This window comes from Rosa rugosa, chromosome 1, assembly GCF_958449725.1.
Source record: "Rosa rugosa chromosome 1, drRosRugo1.1, whole genome shotgun sequence".
Classification (NCBI taxonomy): domain Eukaryota; kingdom Viridiplantae; phylum Streptophyta; class Magnoliopsida; order Rosales; family Rosaceae; genus Rosa; species Rosa rugosa.
In genome coordinates, this window is record NC_084820.1 from 66,192,212 (window position 1) to 66,216,085 (window position 23,874).

Genomic DNA, 23,874 nt, shown 5'->3' on the forward strand with positions numbered 1-23,874 from the left:
CCATTAAACTAACGCCTATATTATTAATTGAAAAGCTACTATGAACAAATAAAAAAACTACTGTCAGCGAACTGAAAATCTATTGTCAATGAACTGAAAATCTAATGACAGTTAGTTGACAATAACTTTTTAAGAGATGATAGTGATTTTTCTGACAAATGACTAACTTTTCTACGAATTGACAATAACTTTCCATTGTTCGTCAATAATAGCTTTTTTGTACATTGGAAGTAGTGTTTTTGTTCGTCCGAGGTAGCTTTTTTATTTGTTTGCAATAAACCTATCGATACACTGATGAACGTTGTATTACCAATTGAACCAATCGCATGCCCCCTGCCCGTATGGCCTTCATTTTATTTCATATTTTCTGAACCAAAACAATTTTCAATGCTAAACTTGTATACTGATAACTGTAAAGTGTAAACGAATGGTTGAACGAATAATTACAGCTTTAGCCAACCAAACGTGTCACTCAAATTTACAGGGGAAGAAGATACATTATAAACATAAAAGCGGCATGGTCACAGTGCTGTATGCACACTCAGGTTAGGCAACCTCTACTAGTCTAAATCTACTTGTTCCTTCAATCAGCCGCAAGGCTTTCCATACTTCACAAGAATCTAAGATATAGATTGTCGACTAGCTGTATTAACGTATGGTAGCATCTTTGTTTCTCAGCTTCCTCATAGATGCTCACTTGATGTATCAAGCTTTGCTCACTTCCACTGCACATGCATATATGTATTCAGGAACCATTTAAATGCTGGCTGTACAAGAAGAACGAAGTGGCGCTGGCATCATACCATAAATGGACTCCCTCAAAGCTTCAAGCAGACTTTATAGGCATGATGCAGGGAGTCAATGCCAGGGTTCTCATTCAATCTGCTTCATTTTTCTTGACCTTTTTATAGAAGCTGAGTGAACATCGGAAGCAGAATGCTAATCGAGGCATAGGTTGTCTAAAATGAAGATAACTCTGCGCCTATCAGTTAAAGAAATAAGGTGACTCTAAAACGTCCCTTAAATCAAAGTCGCCCCGCTCAGGTAAGGGCGGAAAAGTTAATTCAGGAAAAGACTGCTGAAAGCTCTCCAACAACTGGTCACAGAAGAGAAGAATGAGTTAGATCAAACACTAGATGATAAGATTAATGCAGTTATGATACTCCATAATGGCATAACCATTCCTAAATTCCAATCTGAATTTTGTGCAGTATAGTGTACAAGATAACATACTCTCTCTAGTATTGGAGTCTCATATAGCTCGACAAACTTTTCCCTGAGTATCCTGTTCATTACATCCACATCACAAGCATGTGTCCAATACGAGTCATGAACTCCTGTAATCAATCAAATGTTATTAAACGGCCACAGTAAGTGTGCTTTTTTGAGAGAGGCAGCCAATCAAAATGGAGCACACAAAAAAGAAAACCTGCAAAGTTTAAGCCTGCCTTTTTACAGGCAACTGCAGTCATCATCATATGAGAACCATCGAGGGAATGAACAAAATTTGGTGGGAAAGCTGTCCTCTGCCTCTTGACCATGATCTGTGATACAAAAGAATTCAGTTTGAGATTTGAGCCCAGAAACGTCAAACAATTCCTGTGTTCATAACTGTTTTTCCATGTTCGTTCAAACTATTTCTCCATGACCATGTGGACAACTAAACATGTAAAATTCAACAATAAGGCATGCCAAAGATCGCCTGTTCTTTTTCCTAGCCAAAAACAAAGACTGGCTCAAATCAAGTTCCATGCTTTCAAGGACAATGTGAACATAAACTCCTAGTCTACATTTAATGACACAATTCTGCAATTTAAAATTGAACGTGTCTTCAGTAATCAGCATTCAGGATCAGCAAGAAAGTTGTCACATATACGATATCTAGCCAGTATTGAGCAAGTATTTTAACTAAAGAATGTAAAGTAAGAAGAAGTTGGCATGCAAATCTACTACGACGAATTCAAAATCCAGGTAGAGAACAAAAACATGCATACAGCAATGTCCTCAGATGAAGCATTGAATAACGACATGCAGATGCAGAAAAATTTCACATTTCCATATCAAATTTTATAAAAAGAAAAAGAAAATAGGGTAAAGCTCATAGTAAGTATAACTGATATAAAGCAAAATAGAGCCATATATTCATGGCAAATTCTTTTCAAGCCATAAATATAAAAAATAAAAACCTACATATTCAACTTATTTGTGATGATGAGGGAATGAATGTGAGCTAGAAAGTAACACTAGGTGGCACTTAAGACTAAGCCCTGAATCACCAAAGAGACAAGTGAAGTACCTTTTCTGTTTCTCGTTGTAATGTCAAAATTTGAAGGGAAGTTTTAATCTGCAACAAATTTAGCAACTGCTTCAATAACTTGATTTAACATTTTGAATTGGTAATATCATAAGAATACTGATGATCCTTGTTGACTCAGCTAAGTTGGCAAACTCACAAGATGCCTTCCAAATTTGCGGTAAGGTTGCACAACTGGAAGTCCAAGTGGAGTTGTCCACCGTACTGGCTCATTTTCAGATGCAATTATCTGTTCACATATCAAGTTATAGTTGTCCATTCATATGGTAAACAATGGATCAAGGTAGAAAACCAAAATGCCAGGAAAAACAATGGAGGGAAAGGAAGAAGGAAAAAGACAAAGAAATGGTCCAAATTACTTTTGCGCAATCTCCAAGCCAGCTCATGATACTTCGAGCAGCTTCAAACATCTCCCCCAAAGCAGTTAAGGTGACCTGCCAGTAGTACATAAATTTTATATTACAGATGATATTCCAGATAAATGCATGTAGGAGCATTCCTAATAATAAATCGATACAAGTTGGGTCATTACAGTATGAAGAAATTTCTGTTACCTTCGCAGCATAACAAGCACAACCAAAGACCTCTGCATCATCTGAAATGGCACCACGTTCCTTCAACCTCCTCTTGATTTGATCCCGAGCACCAATATAAGTGACACCATATACTGACGTCATCACAGTCTGCTTTACCAACTTCCTATCCACCTAAAGGATATCCAGCCATCAGGTTAGACTATCAGGTCTAAGATATGAGCAGGTATCCACAAGAAAATGAAAATTTATACACAAATCAGATTAGACCTTCATATTATTTTATATGCAAGTAAAATACATGTTATGGCTGATTAGACAGAAATTAGTTTTTACGTGTTGACCTCCTATGTTAGACTTATCCATTTTTTCTTTTCAGTCATATATGAAATGACAGTGCTCAATGGTAGTCGAATCAACCTGATTAACTAACACTCTTGCACGCAATGCATCAGGAAAAACTTCAGGATCCTTCTGTGCATCACTCTGCATGATAGCCAGAACCCTGCACCGCAATATGACAATTGGTTTTATTATTAAGCTACTTATCATGACATTGTGGCAGCTACCACAGAAACAGAGACAGCTAATACTCATTGGTGTTACTGAAGAGTTTCAATAACCATTATGTGATAGATACCTTTGCCTTAACATAAACCACTTACCTAGCAGCTATACCTGAGTAAACATCAGCAGGTTTCTCTCCTGCAACCAGATTGACAGCACCTGCTCCTAACTGAATGAAAAATGTCATGAGAAGTGTACAGAAATCTGAAATAAATAGAGAGAAACAGAGAAGGAGCTTCCTAGAAAATTGATATGGCACTGTCACCAGGATGCTGCTAGATTGACAAAAATAATGGAAGTAAATGGATATACTTGAAATAAGATCAAGTTGATGATCCCCATTTCATGAGCAGGATGTCAAACTTGCTCAATTGATGGGCAACATATCTTCCTATTCTCTACCCATTGTCTATCAAGTATTACTAACACCTTGCAAAATATTGCATAAACATATCAGACAAATAACAGCCACGGGGAATCCCAAAACCTACGTTGATAGCCACTAATGAATGGACTAAAGATTTCTTTTAGAAGTTAACAAAACTAGATTATCTTTAAAAACCCCTCAGATTTAAAGGTTTATATGATTCCTCAAACATATTCTTTTTAATTATTGTTATAGGAAGCAGAAATCCACACAAACATAAGTGACTAGGGTATAACCAACTGTAGAATAAAACTGAAAAAAAAAATTAAAATTAAAAAAAATTACCTTGTCCCTTCCAAGGGCAGCATAGTGTTGTAAGCCATTGCAAGAGCCATCCTAGAGAACATCAGATAAATGAAAGAAATGTAAACATCCAGATTTCCAGATTACATATTACATGTGATTGCATGGTAGAAGCAAATTTCATATTTCAAAAGAGCTACCGATGTGATAAAGACAACAGTTCCTCATTTTTGAATCATAGCAGTCACCTAACAAAAGCCCTATAGCCTATAGGCTACCATAGGAGGTGAGTCCAGAATCCAGCACTCAACTAAAAGAAACAAAGCAACCTAAGATTATTTCTAGGGTTGTTTCCAAATAGACATGGAGGAAGGAGGTTATGATTTTTCTATATAAAAAAGTCCCATAAGAATTCCGCTACCCAAAACAGGTGTAGAAGTGTATATGCATGTATGAATTGGTTAAGCGCAGAGAAGATCTGTTCATAAAACAAATTAGAAATGTATGCAAGACCTATTCTAGCTCTCTTTACACAAGGCTCTGACCACAATTATCCTTTTCTTCTTTTCCAGATTAATTTTTTACAACTCTAACATACTAAAAGGGGTGGAACCCTAGATCTCCTTCAACAAAAGTCATGATCACATAATTTAATGAGTGATTACTTGCAGAAGCCTGTCATCTTAGCCTGGACGTAAAGACATAAATCTAACAGAATTTTGATGACACCAAGATCTCCTGCCATATCAATTTGTAATTACCTGATGTACAGGAATATGTGAGATAAATGTCTCTGGAGAAGAGCTTCTTAGAGCTTCAGAGAGGTTAATGCACACAGCCAAGCACTGAAATGGATCTTCTGCCTTCAACCACCAGCGCCTTCCTTCTAGTGGTCTGTCCACAGAATCAAATATATCATCCAAATGATTCTCAGTAAATGCTAGTCGACCCTCAAGAGATAATTTGTCCACACCACCAGCATATAGATTTGCCAAGTGTATCTTCATCCAACGTAAGCCTGACTTTCCAAGAGGGCGTCCCTCTGCAAACTCTAAAATACCCCGGCAAAGATCTGAACCGAGATGGTTCAAGTATGGGTGCATAGGATATGCACGGCCCCGGAAGTCAAGATTGTGTGGAAAGTAAAATCCTTCTTCATCCTTCATTTTCCGTGCTACCTGTTTGCCAGGAAAATCAGTTGATTTCAAGAGTAATATCGTTATTGACTTTAGAGGAAGTGTAATAAATCTTACAGCAAGTTTAAGTTCTATGTCACAACGCTGTGCATGTCTCTCCCTGTTCTCTTTCTTCACAGAGGTCACTTTCCACTTCCATTTTTTAAGCAATGTTTCATCTTCAGTATCTGGTTTCTCTGGTAAAGGAACCTAAAATGAGGAAAGTTGAAGATATATAGTTTAGATCAATTTCAGTAAATCATACTAGCCTGAGATAGCACGTCTTAAGTCCATAGATCGTAAGTCATATTAACTATGATGTCAGAGCAAGCAAAAAATTTAAAAAGTTATAACTACAACTATTTAAGGAGAAATAGTATGACTGACAAACAAACTCACATCACTGCGGTCCACCAAATCAGCAAGACGGCCTCCACTAGCCCATATCCTATCTACAACATTAAGTACCCTCTTATTAACCCTCCATCTGGTATTCCCAAGAGTGTCCAGGGCCTGGCAAGTAAGCGCACAAAATTTCCTCAAAATCTGGAATCAACAGACTCTTCATTTTGGTTTAGTTCCATAAAGGTATTATAGGTTTGTAAAAATACGAACCTTAAAAACTGGTTCTAGTTGTTCCCTGGGGGTCCTCTTAACTGCTTCACGCTGCTGTTTAGCTCCATGAATGCGCATGACATATGACGGTAGGAAAAAGTGCCCTCCTTTTTCATAACTGCAAAAAAAACACAAATAAAGAGATAAAGACAGTTTTACTAGCCACAAAAAGAAGTATAAAAACAGATAAATTTATCAAGCAAACAGTGGGAAAGAAAAATCCCAAATGCCATTTTTATTGTTGATTTTGATCAGTTAGGAAAACTAAACATGGAATTGTACTGTACAAGTTTCATTCTAAGGTTAAGGGTAAAAAAGAATAGGAAGGGAATCGGAAAAGGTTTTAAGTTCAATTTTCTGTCATTTTTAAGATTAAGAAACTTTGTACATGAATGGGAATGGAAATTCTCTAGGGATGGGTATTGAATAGTTTAGTGGGTGAAACAGAAACACCCTATCGGGCCTCTACCAATGCTATTTCAAAAATTGGGTACAATAAAACTGCAGTTGATCCAGTAGTTTTTTGTTTTACTTTTAACTTGTATCTGATGATCCTACCAAGAGGAGGGAGTGGAATTACCAACTCTAAAATACCATCCAATCCATTACTGAGTTTTAGAATTACAGACCCTACGATATGAGCATCAAAAACACACAAAAAAAAAGTAGAGACAGCAGCAAGAAAAGTGACACAGATCTGAAATTAGCATACCCTGTCCAATTGAGTGGGGGTACCAACATGGGCATATAAGGAATCACCATGTGCCTTGCCTGCATAAACAGTAACAACTGTTAATATATCATGAAAAAGGAGAAAAAAAAAATTCCTGCAAAGACTTCTATAGATGTGTTGTGTCCTTTTGGCAGGTAGAAATGCAAAATCTTATACAAGCACTTAGTTAGCACCAAATCACCTGCCAGGGGCAAATGTACAATGCTCAACAGCTTATTTTAATAGCTACTAATCAATTTCATTACCATGAATTCTACTTTTTCTACCATCTTCTAAACCTTGAACAGAATAAATACGTATAATAGTTTCTGAGTGCAGAGTGCCAACAGCAACTTCAACTGTTTTTAGACTAACAGAAAATAATAGGTACAGAAATTACTTACTGTTCTCTCAAGCCCTTTGAGAACGAGAGGATCACATTCAATAACACCATATCTTCTGCTACTGTTCCTGTGGAGAGAAAAGTCTGCATCACTAAACCTGATTTGGGAGAGGAGAGAATCATATAGACTTATTAATAAGATAGACAAACAATACTTTGCATCTTTGCTCACAGTCCTAAATGTGTGCACAAATGCAGGTCGTATGTCCAGCGGACCGTCCCCTAACTGATTAGCTGGAGGTTGTATAAAAGCTGTTTGGGTCAGCAATTCAATCAAACGACTGCCAACCTGAGAAGTAAAGAGCACCATTTTAAATGCAGATAAAAGTAGAATGATCATGTTCCACCAGTAAACAAATAAGACCATGCAAACCTTAGCCTTTGCTTCCTGGCTCCAGCCTTTTGAATCATCATGTCCCCTCACTATGTGCCTCACTGCTTGCATTTTTTGTTTTTTCATCAAATTTGTGACCTTTTTATTCAGCTTCTCATTTTCCTTCATCATAGCATCAGATTCTCCGGTTTCCTGATCTTTACCAACCTTTTTCTTTTTTGTCCTTTCCAAGAAGTTGTGTATTCTAACCTGATGCATTGAAGTAGTGTTACATCAGTGCTCATCCTAGGAGAGATGTGTGAGATGACACTGTGTAAAGGTAAGAGAACCAAAACTTAGAAGCACTGCTTTAGTTAGTGCAGCTAGAGAACAACAGTAAAGCAAACACTGACGCACTAACGTCATCACCAACATTCGTCTAAAGTCTATAACCACACCTAACTTACTACGGGTAATCTAACTGGAATTAAAACATTAACGATGCATGAAACTAACAACAAGAATGGCCACAAACATTAACCATGTAACAGTTCACGCACCTCCTGCTCTATGGCTTCACCAATGGTGCAAGCAGCCGATACAACCCTGCAACTACCATGCTCGCCGGTCATCAGCAACCCCATCAACTTATGCATTGTAATAACCGACATCATATCAGCCGGTAACTTATCCATATATGGACCATAAGCCGCCTTATTCTTCCCTTGGCGGCACAAGTCTTGCTCCTTGGTAATGGCATTACACAAAGGCTCAAACCAACCAAGGAACAAAGACTTCATATATGGCAAATTGGGTGCCAGCTTCTGCTCACACATGTCCATCAAAAGCTCCCTGTACTCTTTCGCCGCCTTCTCCCACGCTTCGGTCTCAATCTTTATCTGCTTCCTCTTAAGCATTAGGTACTTCCCTTGCCCCATTCCTCTCTGCCTAGCCTGCCGGCTCCGCCGCCTATACTGTGCCTGCCTCCTATCCTCTTTTCTCATCTCCTGCAATATTTCTTGAAGCCCGTCAACAACAGACACCTCTTCCTCAGCATCAGTGGACGAAACCGCCTCAGCTACACTAGCATACCCTTTGGGGCAGAAATCACTGACCCCAACTCGATTCAGAGACCCAAAACTGGGCTTGTGCATATGATCATTTCGGCGAAAACCCACAAAATTTGAGCAAGAACTTAGCAAAATGGGCTTGAAATTTTCATGAAAACTCGATCTTTGGCAAAAACCCAGAAGGGTATGAGCTCGTGAAAGAGATTGGGGTTTAAGGGGTGGCCTCTGGGCTCTGGAAATGGCTTGTTTAGCGAAGCATCTCCACACAGCGGTTGATATCATTGATGGGTTTTGGGGGGGAATAATAGGGCTTCGAAAAGCTAAAGCCTTGGTGGTGAGATTTGCAGGGGAGAGTGGTGGTGGTGGGGTTTGGGTGATGGACATCAAATAAAGATTGGATTTTTAAGGGAATGGATTGGGGAAAGTGATGAAGGTCGGATTGGGGGAAATGGGTCGAGCAAAGGGTTTGCAGAAGCAGTGGAATTCATAGAGAAGAAGAAGTAGTGTAGAGTAGTGTAGTGTAGCCGCCTTAAACCCTTAAACCCTGGTGGTGGTGTTTTGGTTTATTATCTGTGCCTTGCGCTTCTGTTTTGGATTGTTTTCGGTTTGCCCTGGCTTGCCAGACAAGAGGCCCCGGGGTGTTTCTGCAAATTTTATAATCTTTGAAGGCCATATCAGTAATTTGGCCATAAATCCTTAATCATGGGCTTAAACCTATTTAGGGATTAAACTCTTCAGTCTAAATCTTTTGACTATCTAGAAGATTTCCTTTGGATATTATTAGAACACTATCTTAAAGTCTTGTTTGATTCACGGATTTAATGACTTGAGAAAGAAAAACTGATTCGCTTCGTGTGTCCAATGTACTAAATAATCCAACTCCGCCGAAATCGAATCCTTTGCTTCCTAGGACTAGAAAGATTATTTTGGATAAAATCACGTCAAAAGTTGAGATCAACAGATTACCGCTAATCTGGCTAGCTAGACCTTTTTTACTAGAGTAGTATGAATGAACTGTTTGTAAAGTCCTTGAAATCATTTCTGGTTTAGCTTGCAAGACTACAGACCATGAGAAAATGCTACTTGCAATATTGCATTCCGACCAAAGAAAAAGAGTTGACATAAAGAAACAAGAGAACGAGAGAGATTGAGAGAGGGTTAGATTTATTAAGTTGGAAATTAAAATTGAGATACATACTTGTTTGGTCTACTAGCTTTCCTATTTTCTCTCTAAGTATGAGAAACAATGACCCGTTTCTCCTATCACTCAAACAAACACCTTTAAACCAATCAAATAAATAGAAGCCAGGTAGAATACAGATTCGATTCAAACTGTGAACAAATCTCCTCCCTCATACACTGGTCGCTGTGGGCCTAAAACAATCAATATTGCAGAAGCCAACTGATCTGAACATCTCCCCAAAGCTGCCAACAAAAGTCGATTTCAAAATCAGTAAAAACCAGAGTTGTGTGTGCGTCCATGCAAACTAATTGCACATGATTGTATTCACAAACAGGAAGCATGTATGCACCCAAAAAAAAAAGACACTGATACAAAGATTACCGGTCAATGCTATTCCTTGCTTTCTCCGGCTGCTCCACGCTATTACTTGGCTTTTCAGGTTGATCCATAATCTTTTTTGATCTGTCTCTCTGATCAGTGCTGGCCCTTGACTTCTCTCTGCAGTCTGTGCTTACCCTAGGGTTTTCTCTATGGTCAGTACTTGTTCTGGAAACCTCTTTATGATCTGTGTTGGACCAAGGTTTCTCCCTGATGTCAGTGCTGCCTCGGGGCTTTTCTAGTTGATCAGTAACTGGTGTAGATCCATTTTTAAGACGTGGAAACTTCTCAATGGCCGATACAAACTTCTTCAGATGCTTGATGTACTGTGGGTAGAGCTCCAAGTCACAATGGTTCCCTCCTTTTATCCACAATGGCTCGTACTTCTCCTTACAGTGTTCCCACAGTTGCTTGCCATGTGACCAATCCACAACATCATCAGCTGTCCCCTGCAGGCAAGAAGGAACACAGGACCAAACAACCTGAAATTAAGTATGCTTCTACAAAGAAACCTCGATACGGAAGGATACCAATTCAAGGACTATACTTTATTATGCTATACAGCCTTAGGAAGAATGCCTTCTAACAATATTAAGAATTGATAACACATACTCACAACTGGAATAAAGAGAAAAAGCACACATACGGGCATTTATACCAAAAGGGCATCCCTTCTACACCTTCAACCAGAAAACACATGATGGCACAATGAAGTTTACCTAAACACATGATGGTCATCCCTTGTGGTAGGTTCAACCCATATTTACCTAAATATTGGAAAACTTAGCACCAAAATGGCACAATAAAGTTTGGAAAAAAGAAAAAAAAAATACATGTCCAATCCAGCTAGATACAATAAATTATTAAAATGGCTAATTCAAGGGGAAAGAGCCATGAAAGATAGTTAAATTTGTATAATGGTACCCACAATTTTCTGGGCAAATAGGGAACATGTAAACCTAAAAGGCCAAACTGTGATTTCCCCCTTGACCAATTTACATTTCAAAAACGTTATGACATAATATCCCTGCAAAAGCCCAACTGTTCAGAAGCTAAACAGACCTAAATAATAGCTGCACAAAATAATAAAATTTGTAAAGGCTGTGGCCTTTGGCTAGAGGTTTTAAATATATTGCAGGTAGCTGCTACCTTTAATTTGTATTAAGTTTAGTACTTTAACAAGGATAGGTTTTTCTTCCTGGAAAAAGAGGAATTTCCCTTCTATGTGAAAGTATCATGATAAAATGAAAACGAGAAATTGAAGCCCCTTTTGTGCCTATTTTGTATATGATTCACAAAGTTTCTTCAGATGAATACTCAAGAGTGTCTCCATTTGTTCATGAAATAAGGAAGAGCAAAAGCAAAGAATCACAACATGGTCACAAAATATTCCTTTCTTTTGATAATTATCAGTTAAATCTCTGCAAGTCGAATGAAGTACTAGTGCACCAGTGCATGAGTTGAAGAATATAAAGAACCAATCTCTTATGCCATTAATCTACATTAATAGCTTACCATATTTAGATTCACAAAATCTGAGAAACGGAATGAATATAATTTAAAGGAAAGGATTTACTCACATGGATAACCAAAACAGGACAATTGACCAACGGAATTTTGTCAATGTTCTGCATCATGAGCAGATAAAACCATCATGAAAAACCTCTAAAATATGAACAACTAAACATGAAAGAGTGTAAAACTGAGCAACTAACAAAGACTAAATACCTTGTAAATGTCAAACCAGTACGATCGCTTCACCGGATACATGACTCGAAGGCCAGACATGATCGGACTGTGAAGAACCACTGCCCTCAATTTCGGTAAGCGAGTTGCCAGATCTAGAGTAGGCCCACTGCCAACTGATTGCCCGTATAAAATTACATCCTCCTCCTTTGCACCGTACTTCTCCACAAGACATCTATACACAGCCTCTATGTCTGCATAAGTGTTTTGCTCACTTGGCTGTTCGAAAAAGGAAAAAAAAAAATTATTAATATCACTCCCATAATTCTCCTAACCAATTATCTCTATTTTTTTCTTATTGGAGTTAAATCCCAATATATTCTTGGTGGCCAGGGAGGAGGAAGCGTTCTGACAAGATCTCCCGAGCACGGATTAGTCTCTGGGCCTAGGAAGCCTTTGAGGACACCGTGTGATTGACAAATCAAAAAAAAAAATCTCTATTTTTATCCAATTCAATCCGGTTCCTAAAAACGGAAGACCACAGAGTTTTCCCAAGATGGAAAGCCGCGAAAAAATGACCAATCCTCAGTGTCTTAATCCCAACCAAATCAAATTGAAGTTTCATTTTCTTCTGATGGAAACTTTTTTTATATAATTAAATTATCAAAAAAATTGTCAGTATCATTTTAGGTAACCAAACCAAACAAATCAATATGATTCCAAATCTCTCACCTTCCCAGTAGATTGTCCGTACCCAGAATAATCATACCTGCAAGAAATCCACAAATCACATAAAGTTCGAAACTTTCTTCAATTATAGAAACCACAGATAATAATGAACTAGATGTGATGAAGTCCCGAATCATCCGATGCAATTTCCACTACTTACCCTATTAAGTTGACTCGGAGATGAAGACTGAGCTCGCTGAAGAGCTCATACATCTGGCCCAGATCAGCTGCGTTACCGTGGGAGTGCAGAACGGTGAGCTTCGCCGCCGGGTTCTTAAAGTAAACCGCGACGACGTCGTTCCCCCTCTTCGTCTTCAGCTTCAAAACGTCGACGTTCGCCCTCGCCGGCACTCCCGTCATCCTCAGCTTCCCGCTCTCCTCCTCCTCCTCCACCCCGTACGACGGCGGGTGCGGCGGGAAGAACGCGAACTTCGCCGCCATGGATGACGTCACCGCCCCCATCGAAGACTTGTTTTGACTGAAATAAAGCTCGGAAATTTTGCAGAAATTACGGAAATAAATGAAGCGAATCGGATCGTGGGCGAGCTCGATTAACCGAATTGGGTTCGAAATCTTAGGGTTTTGATTTGGAAATTTACAGAGAGCGAATTTAGGGGGCTTTCTGATTTGGGGGAAAAAGAATAAAGGAGGAGTCTTTTTGAGCTTTTTTCTTCTCTTCTCTCTGGTTTTCCGGCACCACGTGGGAAATGATTAGGAGGGTGCGACACGTGGCGGACCAGGGCGGCTGTGGACCATTAGATCTGGGTGGGTAATAGTTTAAGGGTGGGTGATTAGGATAATTGGGGTTTTTTTTTTGTTTTGGGGTTGGTAACGGCTGGAAATGGGTATAGTGTGTGGGCAGGTCCGTCGTAGAGGACAAGAGCTGTTGTGTTTGGGTGTTTTGTGGTGGTGTGTTTGGACAGATGCTAGTGTTTATGCTTTTGGTCAATTTTAGGAGGAAATTTGGGTTGCTGTTGGTGTTTGTTTTGAGTGATGCCGAACACTTTAGATGAAGTCATCCACAATGTGATGTTTTGTTGGGGATGAGGGGAAGATATTCGATAGAGTTTGTGTTGGAGAGATTCAGTTGTGTGGTTTTGCGTCATTTTGTTTTCTAGAAATAATAGACACTTGATCTTAGCCAAAAAGGATAAGAAGAAAGTTCTCGATGCAATCCTTAGTAGGGTAAGCTTGATTAATCAATAAGAGTTTGATATGTAGACGAGTTAGTAATATATAATATCATAAATAACCCTTTTTTTATGAAACTGAAATGCCTTGCTTTTTTAACGCTTGTACAGTTGATAAGTTGGTATTGAATACATTCTCAAAAAAAAAATTGTTATTGAATAGTTGTATTGTTGGATTTGTCAAGCAGCTTGCCAAATTATAGGTGGACATCTAAGTATCTAACACAAACTCTTCTCAAACTCACAAGTAGAGTATGTTCCAACTAGATATACAAAATTACAAGTTATAATTGTCCCCCTAATTTGAGTCATTTTAAGTTACAAATGAATATTTAACTTTGTGTAGCTATAATTCATCCAAACTTCTATTTCAACGGGGTTATATAATTAAAAGAAGTTAATAACAATATTTTGGTAGCCATTAGCGCTGCTCATACTTCGAATGATTGTGATGGAGACATAGTATCAAACACAAAAGTCATTTATTTCAAATCAAACTTTACTGGCATTGTTCTACCACAACAATGCAAATGTTGACTAACATCAAGGTTCATTCAAGCCGAGTGGAGTCTCGATCAATGATCCCCAACTCATCTATGATCACACCGACACTGAGATAGTAGCATTCTAAACATCTTTCTAGCACGTTTTTCTTGGACGGTGATCCTCTTCACTCCATTGCCAATCAATACACAACGTTGATGCAACTCGACCGATTTGAATCCGGCAAATTACGACAAAATCTTATATCTTTGAAGTTTGAACAAAGGGATTCACCAATTTTTGGCATCAACAACAATCTCAGTTCTCCTATATGTTGACGATAATGATACAGACCCTAATTTTTCTCACTTCTCCTGTAGTTGTGGTGTCCAATTCTTTGACTGCTATTTGGGCTTTTAGTGATCAAATTCCCTCCTATTTTGAGGCCAACTTATCCTATTATTGGCCAATATTGTTAGTTTAATGGGAAAAATGCACCAACAGTGTCCGGACACTGTGAGGACTGTCAAAATGATACCTGAACTTACAAAGTTATCAATGTGATACCTGGACTCATATTTTCGTATCAACGTAGTACCTACGACCAAATTCCGTCACGGATCCGGTAAATTTAAGGGTAAAATTGTATTTTTACACATTTTTATTAAAAAAAAAAAACAGAAGAAATCTCTTATTTCTTCCCTCTCTCCTCTCACTCTCCTTCTCTCCTCGCCAACACCACCGCAACCATCAATGTAATAAAAGATGATTACATTTTTTCATGTTCATCTTCTCAAACCCAGCAAAAAAGCAAAAAATTTTCATGATCAAAATCCCAATCCAATAAGTATGAACCTAACATTTCTTCATGTTCATATTCTCAATTGTTCATGTTCTTGATTGGTGGCAGTCTGCCTCAATTGGTGGCAATACCAGCAGCTGCGGCGAGGACCACGAGGTCCGCGCCCCGAAGAAGCGGCCGAGCATTGGATCCAGGAGGAGACCCGCTGCCTTATCAGCTTCTGCCACGAGATCGATGACCTCTTCAACACCTCCATTCTTTGTTATCGTTGTTGCCGCCTCCACAGGTCGCCACCGCCCTTGAACAGCCACCGCCAGTGCACCACTACCAACACCGCCCACCCAACCCGATCTGGAGCGTCTCTCTCCAACAATCTGCATACCAGATCGAAACAGTAGCCAGACCCAACAGCAGCGGCCATGGAAGATTGAAACAGCAACCTGTCCAAACCATTGGTAATGCTGTCGCCGTCACTGCAAGCCGCCGCCGCCATAATCGAACGCCCACCGAACCCAATCTAGAGCCACCCCCACCAAACGTCACCCCCGGTGCGTTACCGTCTCCAAACCCGATCGAACCGGCAACCAGATCCCACTCCGGCAGCCATGGCGATCCGATCTGATCCCATACTCCTCTCAGCCCTTCGACCCACTTACCTTCATCTCCCACAACGAAACAACCTCTCCAGGCCGCCATTGGAGCCCTCAACACCATGAATTGAACACTGAACCTAGCACATAGAACCCAAGCACAACACCAGTCCAACAATAAGGCGTACTCGCGCCGTCGGGGAAGAACTCCGAAGAAGAAGAAGAAGAAAGAAATAAATAAATAAATAAAAAAGAAGAAAGAAAGAAAGAAAGAAAAAAAAAATTGAGGGTAATTCGGTCTTTTTGCCCTCATTTTCGGCCTCACGTGCGTTGCACGTGCAAAATTTAACGGATCCGTGACGGAATTTAGTCGTAGGTATTACGTTGATACGAAAATATGAGTCCAAGTATCACATTGATAACTTTGTAAGTTCAGGTATCATTTTGACAGTCCTCACAGTGTCCGGACACTGTTGGTGCATTTTTCCCTAGTTTAATTGGTATCACAATTTGAAAATTTAAAGAGATCGATTTGAATAATGATGAGCTATAGCTTCTGCAAGAGCTTGAAGATATAAAACGACAACAATGACGCGGCATGGGGTGATGGTCAGATCTGACCACCTCAACGATAAAATTAATTATATGATTGTGCATCATATAGATATTGACCAGAAGAAAAATAATAATATATAGTTATATACACAACTAATTTAAGAATTCCCATTTGTCGTTTCATTTTGGTATTCTGTATCACATAAGTTGGGTTGGAATCACACATTATTGGCAAAGAATAAAAGAAAACATCACTACACTAACATGAGCTAAGCACAAAAAAACCGAGCATCTGTTTTTTTACGACCTAGTATTGCTCTGCTAGGGTTTACTTTCTAGGGTTCTAGAAAGCAATTTTTCTGCCATGGATGTGGAAATTCTTAGCTGGAATTGTAGAGGGATCTACAATGACATGACAACGAGGGCTTTGAAGGATTTGATCCGTCAAAATCGACCCCAAATTGTGTTTCTTTGCGAAACCAAGATCAGTCAGTTGAATGATTTCAAGGCTCTTCATACAGCACTAGGTTTTCCTAATTCTTGTGAGGTTTTGAGTGATGGTCAGTCGGGAGGACTGGGGATCTTCTGGAGCGCTGAGGTGATGGCGACTGTAGGCACGGTCTCTGCGCATCATATGGATCTTGTAATCGATGGGGGTGCTGGTAACCCTAGGTGGAGGCTATCGGGCTTTTATGGCTTTGCACATACAGCAGATAGGGACCGTTCATGGCAGTTATTGAGGGATTTGAGTGATCTTGATTCGCTGCCATGGGTTGTAATTGGGGATTTCAATGAAATTCTTAATAATAGTGAGAAGATCGATGGTCCTGTTCGATCTGAACGACAAATGAGAGGTTTTCGTGATGCACTGGGTTACGCTGACCTTCTTGATCTAGGGTTCTCAGGACCCCAATCTACGTGGTGGAATTCAGTGACCCAACTTAGGTTGGATAGAGCAGTCTGCACACCTTCTTGGTGTGATATCTTTGGCCATGCACGTCTTTTGCATCTCCCACCTAGCGATTCTGACCATGTACCGTTATTGCTACAAGCTAGTACAACCCCTTTGGTAAAGAAGAGATGCCATTACCGATTTAAGTTCGAGGCTTATTGGTTACTGCACGGTGAGTGTGATGGAGTGGTGAAAGATGCTTGGTGTACTGATATTGCTGGTTCACCAATGTTTCAAATCACAAAGAAGATAACTCGAACAAGGTTGGAACTGGATAAATGGCAGAAGCAAGCCTTTAAAGGTAGACAACAACAAATGCTTGGCATTAGGGCAAGAATGGAGGAGCTGCTTGATGTCCCATTATCTGACGTTGTACAGCAGGAGAAGAAGCAATTAATGACTCAGTTACAAACTCTCCTTTCGCAGGAAGAGAGTTTTTGGAAGCAGAGATCTAAAGTGGCCTGGTTAAAGGAAGGAGACCGGAATACTGGCTATTTTCACCGGAAGGCAGCGAATAGAAAAAGGAAAAATACTATTTGTGGTCTGTACAATGCAGAGGGCAAGTGGTGTGAAGATGACGAGGGACTGGTGGATGTGGTTACCTCTTATTTTGCCTCTATGTTTTCTGCTTCGGAAATAGACTCTGAAGCAATGGAAGCAACTCTTGCTGCAATCCAACCATGTGTTACTCCAGCCATGAATGAGCAATTGTGTTCTCCATATTCTCAAGAAGAAGTAAAGTGTGCTTTATTCCAAATGTACCCCACTAAGTCCCCAGGTCCGGATGGGATGCCTCCTTTGTTTTTTCAACATTATTGGGACACTATTGGCAATGAGGTCACCGAAGCAGTTCATGATTTTTTACACTCAGGTCAGTTGCTAAAGCAAATAAACTTCACTCATATTTGTCTCATTCCCAAAGTGTCTAATCCAGAACATATGTCGGAATTGAGGCCTATAGCGTTATGTAATGTTATCTACAAGATTTGCTCGAAAGCCATTGCTAATAGGTTGAAAGTGATTTTGCCTACTTTGATCTCTCCTTTTCAAAGTGCCTTTGTGCCGGGGAGATTGATCACGGATAACATTCTTGTGGCTAATGAGGTGGCCCATTTTGTTCATAATAAAAGGGAGGGCAGTGAAGGTGTTATGGCTTTGAAGCTTGATCTTAGCAAGGCTTATGACCGAATGGAATGGCGTTTTCTCAGGAAGGTGTTGGAAAGGTTTGGCTTTGCTTTCAGTTGGATTGAGATGGTGATGCAGTGTGTAAGCTCTGTGCGGTATTCTTTTTTGGTACGTGGTAAACCTAGGGGTTATTTTATCCCTAGTAGAGGATTGAGGCAAGGTGACCCTTTGTCTCCTTATTTGTTTCTTCTTGGGGCCGAAGGGTTTTCAGCTTTGTTGCAGCAAAAACAAGAATTGGGACTTCTGCCCGGGATTGAGGTTTGTGATAATGCTCCCTCTGTGAACCATTTACTTTTTGCGGATGATAGCATGCTCTATGCTAATGCTACTCTAGATGATTGTGATCAAATTCAAGATGTTATTGAGACATATGGTAGGACCTCTGGTCAATTAGTTAATTTTGACAAGAGCTCTGTGGTTTTTAGTAAAAATGTGTCAGAGTTCATGAAGGAAGAAATTTCTAGTCTTTTGGGAGTTGAAGAAGTGGAGTCTCGTGAGAAGTACTTGGGGCTGCCAACTTATGTGGGAAGGAAGAAGACTTCTACCTTTCAATACATCAAGGATAAGTTGGCAAAAAGATTAGCTAATTGGCAAGGTAAATTGTTGAGTGGTGCTGGTAAGGATATTCTCATTAAGGTTGTGGCTCAAGCATTGCCTACTTATGCCATGAGTGTGTTCCAATTGACTAAGAATTTTTGTGACGACTTAGAGCAGATGTGTGCTCGCTTTTGGTGGGGAAGCTCTCTTGACAAGAGAAAAATTCATTGGAAAAATTGGAAAGCGTTGTGTAATCCTAAGGAAGAAGGTGGTTTAGGGTTCAGAAGTTTGTCCAATTTTAACTCTGCAATGCTTGCAAAACAGGCTTGGCGTGTTGTGAATAATCCAAACTGCTTGGTTACTCGAATTTTCAAGGCCAAATATTTTCCGGATACTTCTTTCTGGTTGGCTAATTCTCATGCTACTCCTTCTTTTTCATGGAGAAGTTTATTTTCCACAAGAGAGCTTTTAAGGCAAGGCTCTTATTGGCAGGTCGGTGATGGAACTAATGTGAATATCTGGTCTGATTGTTGGCTACCAGGGGTGCCAGATTACAAACCAATGGAGAATAATGTGGAGGCTAATGAGGTTAGACAGGTCAGTGACCTTATTGCTCCGGCAGGGTTGTGGAATGTTAACTTGGTTAGACAAATCTTTCCTGTAGCCGAGGCAGAAGCTATCTTGAGCCTTCCCTTAAGCACAAGAGCTGTTGACGATAGAGTTGTGTGGAGGTTGGAGAAAAATGGTAAGTTTACTGTTAAGTCAGCTTACCGCTTTGATTTTGCTAGCTCTAATGTTAGAAGGCCTTTCCAATTATCTGTTGGAATGAGTTTTTGGAAAAAGCTATGGAAGGTTCATATACCTAACTCTGCCAAGGTTCATATTTGGAGAGTTTGTCATAATATCTTACCTTCATTGGAAAGGCTTGCCTCAAAAAGGGTTATGCTGGACTCTTTAGTGTGTGTTCTATGTTCATCTTCTTTAGAGACTACATTACATATATGTAGGGATTGCCCTTACACTAAGCAGTTGGTTCAAGCTAATGGAGTCTTGGCTCAGGTGTGTTTTAATCCTCATACAGCTCACTGTGATTTACTGGAATGGTTTAGCTATTGTGTATATGAGCTAGCTTTGAAAGATTTGGGTGACTTGATTTATATTCTTTGGGGAGTATGGAAGGAACGAAACAATAGAGTTTGGGAAAATAAAAGGCTTCCTGCATGTGATGTTCTGCTCAAGTCTATGACTCGGTTGCATGCATACAGATTTTATAACTTGAAGGTGGGAATTGGACGTCCTGTGCGGGTTGTTCGATGGTCTGCACCACCTTTGGGTTGGTGCAAGATCAATGTAGATGGCTCTTATAATCATACAACAAAGCAGGCAGGCATTGGTTTTGTTATTAGAGACTATCAGGGTGTGTTACTTGCTGGTGGAGGACGACCACTACATGGTCTTCTTTCGCCTGAACATGCAGAAGTGCTCGCTTGTAGTATGGCAGTGAATTTTGCTGTAGCAAATGCTTTTGTTCCAGCCATTTTGGAAACAGACTCTCAACTTGTGCAGAGGCAGTTGACAGGGCTAGATGGGATTAACACTTCTATCTTGGGTCGAGTTTATGAGGACTTGAGGCTGGCTTTGGCAGGTCAGAATAATATGAAGATTGTTCATATCAACAGGAGTGCAAATAAGGTTGCTCACCTTATGGCAGCAAGGGCTTGCTTTGAGTTGCAAGAGTTTTTTTACTTTTCATCTTCCCCTTCATTTTTGTCAGCTGCATTGGCAGCTGAATCCACCCCTCTGTAATTTCCTGAAGTTCAATAAAATTTCTGACCTCTTTTCTCTCAAAAAAAGATCATAAGAGATCAGATAATGCATTAGGGTAAAAATGAAATTTTTTAAGAGGTATTTTCGAATTATGAATGAAAATTAATCTAAAAATTCATTGATTTTCTTTGATATTATACAATTAAAAGAAAAATTTTATGACATGGCAATCTTTTGTTGTGGGAGGTTTTAGGCTTTGTTGTATGTAATTTTAGTCATTTTTTTTTTGAAAGGATTTGATTTAATTAGATATCAAAGCCATGAAAACAGGCCAGAGTCTAACAGAACTTACATAAGAAGAGCCGGAACAAACCGGATGTCCTATCTAAGTCACACATAAACTCATTAAAGTCTAAATGGTCGCTCGCTGAAACAGCAAGCCAACAAACTAAGTAAGAATAATCTCACTTCCTAAGGCAAAATCATTCATCTAGTCTAATCTGCCAGCACTCAATTGTGGTACACATATCAACTAGAAACATCTTAGAAAATATATAGAAATCACTCCCACTTGAGAAGGCTTGAAGTTCAGAATGTCTTGAAATTTGGTACCTTAAGCAAGTACCATCTCTTTCCCCTTAGGGTTAGAGCTAGTACTAGTTTCAGGCTCCTCAGCAGCTAACAACCTCGGCATCAGGTTGGTCTTGTTGCTCTTTGTCTTGTCAGGTTCACCATCTTTCTTTTTTCCTTTTCCTGCTGTTCCATAAGGCAGCTTATTCACACTTCCAATAGGGCGTCCTCTTTTTCTCTTTGGTTGATCACTGTTTTTGGAAGGCCCTTCCAATAAACCCATAGTCACTGCATCCAGATTTTTCTTCCCAATAGCAAGACTTAAGCGTAATTTTTTTGGAGAAATAACTACCTCATCATTTTCCCTGCTTCGCCTTTGTCCTGTAATTGGATCGCCATTGAGTCTTGGCTCTCTCAGTGCTCTAATTTGCACCTGTCTTTGACGACGCATGGCCACCACGGATTGGGGAAGTAAAGCTTCCGGTATGCTAGTTGGTATCTGAGCCTTGAAGATCAAGGTTTGATTGTTTACCACCACCCTATTGTTATTAGGGTTTTCCTGTCCCCGTAGTATTGCCAAGGCCGTGGGCTGTGCCACCGCTCCAACTGGTGTATCACTATCTTCTTCCAGATCCGGCCCTGAACAAGGAAGGCCAACGTGGGTAACTAGGCCACAGGTACCGCATCTGCCAAACAACTTATCATACCGAAACTGCACCATGAATTGAACTTCATCTTCCACCCAGAAGCGGCGACGAAATAAGAGAGGCTTTGCATAGTTGATCTCGACCCTGATGCGCAGGACTCGGGTCCGGAAAGCCGGACGATCAAATTCCTTGAACTCTCCCAGCGTACTTCCGATCAGGCGCATAATACGCTCAGACCTGAACGCCGGCGGTACCCCTTGCAGCGTCATCCAGTAGGATGATTTCTTCAGTGGTATCTCGCTTGCCGGACTGATACCGTCGTACGGCGCTAGTGCTACAGGGGCCCTGTTGTAGCCCCACGGTCCACCCTTCCAAACCCTATCCACATCAGAGGGATCTGTGAAAGTGAACAGAACCCTGTCATCTTCTCCAACTTCTTCAACGCTCAGTCTGCCATTGATTCGCCATGCAGATCGGAACATGCCAAGGAAAGAGCGACGAGAGTATTCCCGCGCCGTGAGCAGCTTTCCCACCATGAAAGCTTCGGGTTGTCGCAGTCCTTTGGATGGACGCAGGTCCACCGGTTTCTTGCCATCAGCCAACGCTAGGGAGGAGGCCAAGCGGGCTGCCATTGCATCAATTGCCATTGACGTGAGAAAGAGGCTACGTAGTCAAAAACCCTAACCCTAGTTTAGAGAGAAGAGGGCGGCTACGTCTTGCTTTTGTACTTGTTGATTATTGATTTATATATGAATAAGGAAACATGTAATTTTAGTCATTGACATATTGTCATTGTAAAATATATGATATTTCCCATCAATAATGTAAAATAATAAAAATGAAAAGCACATGTGTTATGTGTATTGATTTTTACGGTCTATAAATAATAATTATAGTATATACATATATACCTGTTTTAAAAAAGGTATTACAATTATGACTATTTTGTCATTTTGGTCACTTCGCTTGTTCTCCCATCACAAGCTGTCAAAACAGTGTATATTTGTCATTTCCTTGTGGTATGGTACAACACACAAGTTAGATTTGAAATCATACACATTATTGGCTAATAAAAAAAAAACGAAAACATTGTAATTTGAATGAGTAGAGCAGTGAGTGACACCAAATGAATTTTGCATGAAGTCTACTCCTCTGGCATTTATAGTATGTCCAGCAATGCGTTGTGGTATGGTGCAACACACGATTTAGTTGAAGACCCTTAGTTGAATTCATACACATTAACAAAAAAAATTGAATTTGGGATTAAGCATGAACGTAATCAACTTAAAATGAGTAAAGCACAGTGAGGCAGTATATGAAAATCGCATGAAATCTAATCTTTAATTGCACTTATATTGTATGCCTTAATGCGTAAATAGAATTGAGCTGGTGGTTGGTTGTCCTCAAATTCTTGTGATACCAATCCATATATATCCACATTATGGTTGTCTCAAACTAGTCATGTGCATGTTCTTTACCAAAAAAAGTGTATATATATGTGTGTGTGACTGATGAACATATGAGATAATGTAGGTAACTAAATATAATGAAAGCAAAATCATTTCACCAAATAGGTTGAGTTAAGTTCTAAATATATGGCAAGGACGTAGCAAACTCTGTCCAACCAAATTATTTTAATAAAATGACATGGATGTGGTGTTTTAACTTATATCTAAAAATTTATATATATAAAGATTCAGATCGCGTGCATTATAAATCTCACTAGCCACAATCAGAATCTCCAAATCAAACAAGCGCACCCAGCTCGCCGCCGCTTCTCTTCCCCAAAATCAGTACGCACGAAAACGTCTAGCCCAAGATATGCAATTCAAAACAAGCCAAAACCATCATTGTATAGGCCTCAAGCAGAATAGATCCAGAGGGCAAAGGACCATAGTCCATTCGTTTCCTGTCCGGCAACATCATCACAACGGCGAGATGCTGTCGGAGATACCATTGGACGAGGACTACAAGGTCTTCGCGGCGCCTATATGAAGAAGGCAGTAGAGTTTTTTGTAATAAAAAAAAATTGATTAGTGTCTCTTCTCCTAATAATAGAGTGTGTGTGTGTGTGTATATATATATATATAATTTTTTTTTTCTTTGAATGTGTGTATATATAATATATATTGGTATATAATTACTTTTGTAATTTTTAAGAATTTTTTTTTTTTGGGTCAAATTTGTAAGATTTCATATATCAAAATTCAGGTAACATTTGGATCTAGTAACGAACACAAAGTATTTG

General features: G+C 39.7%; 2 protein-coding genes across 3 annotated transcripts; both read right to left on the reverse strand.

Moving 5' to 3' along the window:
• Nucleotides 1-431: 431 nt before the first annotated feature.
• Nucleotides 432-8,979, reverse strand: LOC133726240 (DNA-directed RNA polymerase 2B, chloroplastic/mitochondrial-like). Of its 2 annotated transcripts, XR_009854726.1 has the most exons (20): nt 7,863-8,979; nt 7,363-7,572; nt 7,145-7,278; nt 6,991-7,057; nt 6,587-6,645; nt 5,875-5,992; nt 5,659-5,772; nt 5,338-5,469; nt 4,846-5,262; nt 4,127-4,177; nt 3,513-3,583; nt 3,268-3,352; nt 2,869-3,021; nt 2,674-2,748; nt 2,454-2,543; nt 2,297-2,344; nt 1,430-1,544; nt 1,234-1,337; nt 804-1,096; nt 432-725 (listed from the first exon to the last, which is right to left on the reverse strand). XR_009854726.1 is itself a non-coding variant. In XM_062153752.1 (19 exons), the coding sequence occupies exons 1-19, from the start codon at nt 8,754-8,756 to the stop codon at nt 986-988; spliced, it is 3,048 nt and encodes a 1,015-aa protein (XP_062009736.1). In that variant the 5' UTR covers nt 8,757-8,979; the 3' UTR covers nt 432-985. The 2 variants fall into 2 exon arrangements, 1 of the variants encoding a protein (XP_062009736.1); XM_062153752.1 differs by having other exon boundaries at nt 432-1,096.
• A 536-nt stretch (nt 8,980-9,515) lies between these two features.
• LOC133726242 (uncharacterized) lies at nt 9,516-13,291 on the reverse strand. Its single transcript, XM_062153753.1, has 6 exons — nt 12,509-13,291; nt 12,352-12,388; nt 11,662-11,898; nt 11,514-11,561; nt 9,937-10,382; nt 9,516-9,797 (listed from the first exon to the last, which is right to left on the reverse strand). Exons 1-6 carry the CDS (start codon nt 12,808-12,810, stop codon nt 9,725-9,727), a joined length of 1,143 nt encoding a protein of 380 aa, XP_062009737.1. The 5' UTR covers nt 12,811-13,291; the 3' UTR covers nt 9,516-9,724.
• Nucleotides 13,292-23,874: the final 10,583 nt, after the last annotated feature.

Bases quoted from the DNA above. Each gene is read 5' to 3' on its own strand.
- LOC133726240 (XM_062153752.1), bottom strand. From the start codon at position 8,756: ATGTCCATCACCCAAACCCCACCACCACCACTCTCCCCTGCAAATCTC. The intron at 5,470-5,658 runs GTGAGTTTGTTT...TCCTCATTTTAG, and splicing joins ATTTGGTGGACCGCAGTGAT to GTTCCTTTACCAGAGAAACC. The intron at 1,545-2,296 runs GTACTTCACTTG...TTTGTATCACAG, and splicing joins TACAACGAGAAACAGAAAAG to ATCATGGTCAAGAGGCAGAG.
- LOC133726242 (XM_062153753.1), bottom strand. From the start codon at position 12,810: ATGGGGGCGGTGACGTCATCCATGGCGGCGAAGTTCGCGTTCTTCCCG. The intron at 12,389-12,508 runs GTAAGTAGTGGA...GATTTCTTGCAG, and splicing joins CTCCGAGTCAACTTAATAGG to GTATGATTATTCTGGGTACG. The intron at 9,798-9,936 runs GTAATCTTTGTA...TTTTGTTGGCAG, and splicing joins GCAAGGAATAGCATTGACCG to CTTTGGGGAGATGTTCAGAT.